General features: G+C 38.8%; 1 protein-coding gene across 1 annotated transcript; it reads left to right on the top strand.

Moving 5' to 3' along the window:
- Nucleotides 1–735: 735 nt before the first annotated feature.
- LOC308099366 (putative olfactory receptor 10J6) lies at nucleotides 736–1,749 on the top strand (the record flags this gene model as incomplete). Its single annotated transcript, XM_080448110.1, has 1 exon — nucleotides 736–1,749. The coding sequence occupies one exon, from the start codon at nucleotides 736–738 to the stop codon at nucleotides 1,747–1,749; it is 1,014 nt and encodes a 337-aa protein (XP_080304236.1).
- Between the last annotated feature and the right edge of the window lie 4,251 nt (nucleotides 1,750–6,000).

Raw genomic sequence — 6,000 nt, 5'->3', positions numbered from 1 at the left:
AGACAGCAGGCAGCTGACAGAGCTGTATAGTGTATAAAAACACATTGACTTCATCAGTGTGTCTTGAGTCAGACAGACTCCATCTGACTCACTCCCCATTCTCTGCTGGAGACTCTCCTCTTCAGACTCCACCTCGACCCCTAGTACTCTTTTGACAGATGATAGTTTACCATGCTGATACAGCACGTGTTGGTTACTTGTTCACATGTTAGTTATTTTATCACAGTTATTTAGACAGAGTTTCTTTGAGGCACCAGGTTGTTTTCTCTGCACTCTTAAGTATGTGACTGTTGTTTGTTGACTGGGGATCATGCTTACTCTGATTTTGCACTCTTAACACAAACCGGGAATGCATCTGTCCTTTTAGATTGGAGCTATATACAGTCTATATATGCAGCAACATACTTTTTCAGGATTTATAAGGCATTTTGTTTAGAAGAAACCTCTTGATTCCATATTCTAACTGTTTGTGTTTTTTCATAATTTAACGCCCTACTTGAACATACTACACGGTCACAGAAAAGCAACAAAAGCTGAAGTTTTGAGCTCGTATTATCTGCTACTTTTGCTGTTTTTGAATTTGAATCCCGAAAAGTAATAGTTTTGAAGGTTTCCACCCGACAGACACGATTTGTCTTACTGGGTTAAGGTCCTCTTGATAGGAACATCTGCTAAATGATTAAATTACAAATTTACCATTTTTTACCCAACTTAATCTGATAATCATCTGCAAACATGAATCAGAGCCTCATAAACACTGCCGTGCTGCTCCAGGCCTTCGGGCCGCGCGGCCCGGCAAACCACGTCTACTTCTTTCTGGCCTTTGTCATGTACGTCGTCACCGTGCTGGTGAACCTCGCTCTCATAGCCGTGATCTGCGTGGACCCCGGCCTGCACAAACCCATGTACGTGTTCTTGCTGAACCTGGCGGTGAACGGCGTGATCGGATGCACGGCCGTGTGCCCGGCGATCATGAGCAACCTCCTGTCGGACGACGCGCAGCAGAGCATCTCTTACGGGGGCTGTCTGCTGCAGGTGCTGCTCGCCGCCGTCTACGTCATGTGCACGTACGCCATCCCGGCGGCGATGGGCTACGACAGGTACGTGTCCATCTGCAAGCCGCTGCAGTACCACACCATCATGACTCCCGGCAAGGTCAGACTGCTGTTGGCCGTGGCGTACGCCGTCCCCGTAGCCCTCGTGGCCGTCGGGTTGTACTTGACCGCGCGGCTGCCCCTGTGCCGCTTCGCCATCAACAAGCTGTTCTGCGACAACCTGTCGGTGGTTAAGCTGGCGTGCGTCCGCAGCGCGCTGGCCGACCTCTACGGCGTCTTCGTCGTCGTCGGCCTCGTCGCGTGCCCTTTCTGCCTGGTCGCCGCGTCGTACGTTCAGATATTACGCGTGAGTCTGAGGGCCTCTGCGGCGTCGCGGAGGAAAGCCTTGGGCACGTGCGCCCCGCATCTGATCGTCTTCGTCAATTTCTCCCTGTGCATTCTGTTGTCTGTGGTTTATAACAGGTACAGCACCATTCCCAGATATGATCTGCGCCGTTCTCCAAACGGCGCAGATCATATTTCTGCCGCCGTTGCTGCATCCGATCGTCTACGGGATGAGGACCAGGGAGATACGGAGGACTATTGCGAAGATTATCCGGCGAAGGATTTTGTCACAGATGCGGTTAAAACGTGTAAGATAGGTATTGTTTGGTTGAAGGCTGTGTTGGATCTTTATGGCTGGTGGTCAGACTGAATTAAGTACATGCATTTGCGTCTGATATTGTTGCTGTCGGGCAGAAATCTCTCATCTCCGTATTTAAACTGCTACTTTTGCTATTTTTGAATTTGAATACTGAAAGGTTACAGTTTTGGACATAAGACGATATGTGTGATATTTATGTTTGATAATATCCCAATTAAACTAAATGTAATTAAACATGTATGTTAACCACATTAACCCTGCCCTTTTGTCGGCAAATTTTATATCATTATTTCAAACTTTTTCAGGCTTTTTCCAAATGTCATTTTTTTTGCTATAGTGACAATAGCAGATCTACAAGCTCACAAGAGCACGTGAGCTTGTAGATCGGCTATTTTAACTATTGTCTACATCAGGCATGTCCAAAGGCACATATAATATGGCCCCCAGCTTCCTTCCTAAAATGTATTATTTTTGGCCCGCCAGTACAGTCATGGGAACAGGCCTCTCGCACCTGAGTTCAGCCCTAGTAAGCCTTGAGTTTAGAGCGCAACCTTCTCTATCGATCAATCAATCAATCAATCAACATGTATTGTCACAACACAGTTACAGGTAAAAGTGAGGGGAAACTTTTATTTATACCAGCCATAACGTTTGCAGTTCAAAATCCATTAAGAACATCTGTGTCATTTTAAGTCATTTCTTTGGCTATTAAAAAATAGTGTGGCACAGAGTGCCGCGTTATGAGCTTGTAGATCTGCATTTTTTTTTTTTTATCTTGAAAATGTGTGCAAATCTTTGAATATATATTTTTTTAAAGCGAACATTTTAAACTAAAATCTTTGCTTCTGGGGGTGGTCCATGGAACAAAACCTTTTGAGATGGGGGTCCGTGGGCCAAATACATACCTAAAAATGTTTTCTAAATCCTAACAGTATGTTGATGCTACATCAATGGTGCTCCAACTTTTCCATGTCAAGAACCCCCCAAAAAAATATGTATTTGGCCACGGTCAAATACATATAGACGCGGTCAAATACATAAATACGCCGGTCTTACAACTGCAGTACAGGACTGCGGTACAAGCAAGAGGGTTCAACAGATCCCTTGCGTCATTCACAGAGAGGTAGTGGAGATCGTGGATAACTACGTTCCTGGGAGTCCACCTGAACAAGCAATTGGACTGGACTGACAACTCTGTTGCCCTCGGCAAGGGCCGGAGTAGATTGTTCTTTCTGAGTAGGCCTTCGGGGTGTGTAACAGGATATCGCTGCAGGTGTTCTATCAGTCTGTAAGTGCCCTCTTCTTTGCAATTGCCTGCTGGGGGAGTCACATTAATGTCGAGGACACGAGCAACCTGAACAGGCTGATCAAGAACCCTTGGGGCTACCCTGGACTAGTGTTGATTTCGTCGACTAAAAATATGAGAAAAATGTTCGTCGTCTAACTTTTTTCACTGACGAAAACTAAATAAAAACTAAGCTATGATGACTAAAACTAAGACTAAATATATTGCCAATTTCGTCAACAAATAAAAACTAGACAAAAATGTTAGTGAGGGACTAGTGGAGAAGAGATCCAGTAGAACTATAAGACAAGTCATTTTATCTTTGGTTGCGCTCGGGTGTTGCGCTCTGAAAATAGGAGATTTACAAGCTTGTAGATTGGCTACAAGAGCGCAACCAAATGTAAAATCCGCCATTACGACGCCATCAAGGCACCGCCAAAATAAATTTTAGTCGACTAAACTGTAGATTTAGTCGACTATAATTGTACGATATTTAGTCTAATAAAACTAGACTAACAGTAAAACATTTCAGATGATTAAAATATGGCAGTAATAAGGGAGCAAACTAAACTCAAAGGCACAGCTTACTTCAGACTTGATGTGATTTTTCTCCTTCTGCATGTCTGCTGTTTTAACCCTGCCCTGGATGTATTAAAAACTAGAAAATCATCGCCAGCAGACCCATGCTATTTTAATCAAATGAAATCACTTACCCTATCTTTAACCATAGTTTTCTGGGAATGTTTTCTGAGGCTGAATCTAAAAATGATTTCTAAAAATGATTTCTAAAACTTAAAGGTAGGGTAAAAGATATATCTTTTAGTTAAACAAAAAGTTTTTTGTTAAAAGGTGAATGTTAAAGTAATTTATGTACCCCTGAAAAAAGGAAAGTTTTTGGTACCGGTGTAGAATTGCGCAGTGTGCCTTTGTATGGGTACCGCTTCAGGAAAGTGTTCTTTGTACTGACTGGCCGTTTTGGCTGCTTTTCCTACACGATCACTGTCAAAGTTGACCAGGATGGTTTCGACTGTTGCATTTGTTCAGAAGACATGCAACGATTCTGGTGTGTAGCAGTGCAATGTCTTCTGCAAAGCATGTGTTTGTACGAACTCTCATAAGCAGCTCTGCAAAGGGTTGGTCATCTTTCTGGCGCATCGTTTCTGTTAGTTCAAATAGTTGGACGTTTTCTTTCCACAATGAACCATGTACTCTGACATAGGCATCAGAGGGGGTATCGAATACTTGTTTTGCCATGACTGGTGGTAGTTGGTTAGTAGTTAGTTGCATTGTGTGATCTCAGCCTCTCCTGTCTAAGCTATTTATATATTTATATTACATATTGTGATGTCACGTGAAACTGACCAATGTTAGGTGTTCTCAGAGGGACACACACACGCACGGACGGGTGACTTGTACTGGAAGGTACTGTTCCAATCAAGACTGATTGATCCTCCCAAGTGAAAAAGAAATATACTAAATATATTTTTCAGAAGTATACTTAATATACTATTTTTGTACTTTTTATAAATTACATTTAAATTGTCTTATTTTGGAAAGTATTACTTAGTACTTAGTATATTAAAAGTTGAACTAAAGATATGCTAAAACATATCTTTAATATACTTTTATGTACTTCCCCCCCAAAACAAATACAATTTAACTGCAAATGTACTTATCTGAAGTACAATTGCTGAAGTATACTATCATTACATTTATAGTGCATTACAAATACATATCAAGTACTAAATAAATATATATAGAGTATATAGCAATTATGCTTAAAATATACAATCAATGTATTACAAATATAAGTATATATATATATAGTATATAGTATAAAATAAATGAATGTAAAGTATACTTTTAATAGTTTCAAGTATACTATCAATGTAATAATAAAGTAATTAAACTACAATCCAAATGTGCTAAAATATACTTTCAATGTAATAATAATGTATTTCAACTACAACTTAATTTAACTAAATGTACACAGTTAGTTAATTAAGAATATACTATTATTACATTGAAAGTATATTTTAAGCATAATTGCTATGTACTCTATTTTTATTTATTTAGTACTTGATATGTATTGGTAATACACTATAAATTGAATGATAGTACACTTTAATGACATCAGCAAAACTGTACTTCAGATACTATAAGTATATTTGTAATTAAATTGTATTTTTTGGGGGGCAAAAGTACATAAAAGTATATTAATGATATGTTTTAGCATATCTTTAGTGCAACTTTTAGTATATTAAGTACAACTTAAATGTTTCCAAACAACATCATTTAAATTGAATTTTATAAAAAGTACAAATGAGTATATTCAATATACTTCTGAGAAATGAAATTTAATATTTTTTCAAAATTAACCTACACGAATGGAAGAGCAATGTAACGTGGAGGCTTGAGGTTTAGTTGTCTGTAAGAGCCATGACAACTCTCGGTTGGTGCAACCATCAACAACACACTCACGTTATATGCAAGGATGGGAAAAGGGGAGAGAGACTGACTAAACAAACAGACATTTACACTCATTTACTAACAGACAAATTACATAAAATACCATAAATCACCAAATAGCACCACAACAAAACACTAAACTCAATGACCCATAGCATAACCCCACTACGCATTCCCATATTCAAATAATAACACAAATAGGAACAATAACACACATTTCCCAGCATGCACTGGGGCGCATGCTGGGAAATGGACTTCCTCTAGCCACCATAAATGTAATGATAGTATACTTTAATGACATCAGCAAAAGTGTACTTCAGATACTGTAAGTATTGTAATTAAAGTATATATATATGTATATTTGATTAAATAAAAATGTGCTTTTCAAAAGTGTATTCATATAATGTTTAATTTTTGTTTAACTTAAGTACATTTAATGTTAAATATATTTTAAATGATTATAGTATATGTGCTTTTACAGTATATTTATAGTAGATTATCCTCAATATGCATTTATTTTAAGATATACTATAATATGCTTATTAAAA

This window comes from Gymnoscopelus braueri (assembly GCF_963280865.1).
Source record: "Gymnoscopelus braueri genome assembly, chromosome: 13".
NCBI lineage: Eukaryota > Metazoa > Chordata > Actinopteri > Myctophiformes > Myctophidae > Gymnoscopelus > Gymnoscopelus braueri.
The sequence above is the reverse complement of the archived record's forward strand: the minus strand, read 5'-3'. Positions and strand labels throughout refer to the sequence as shown.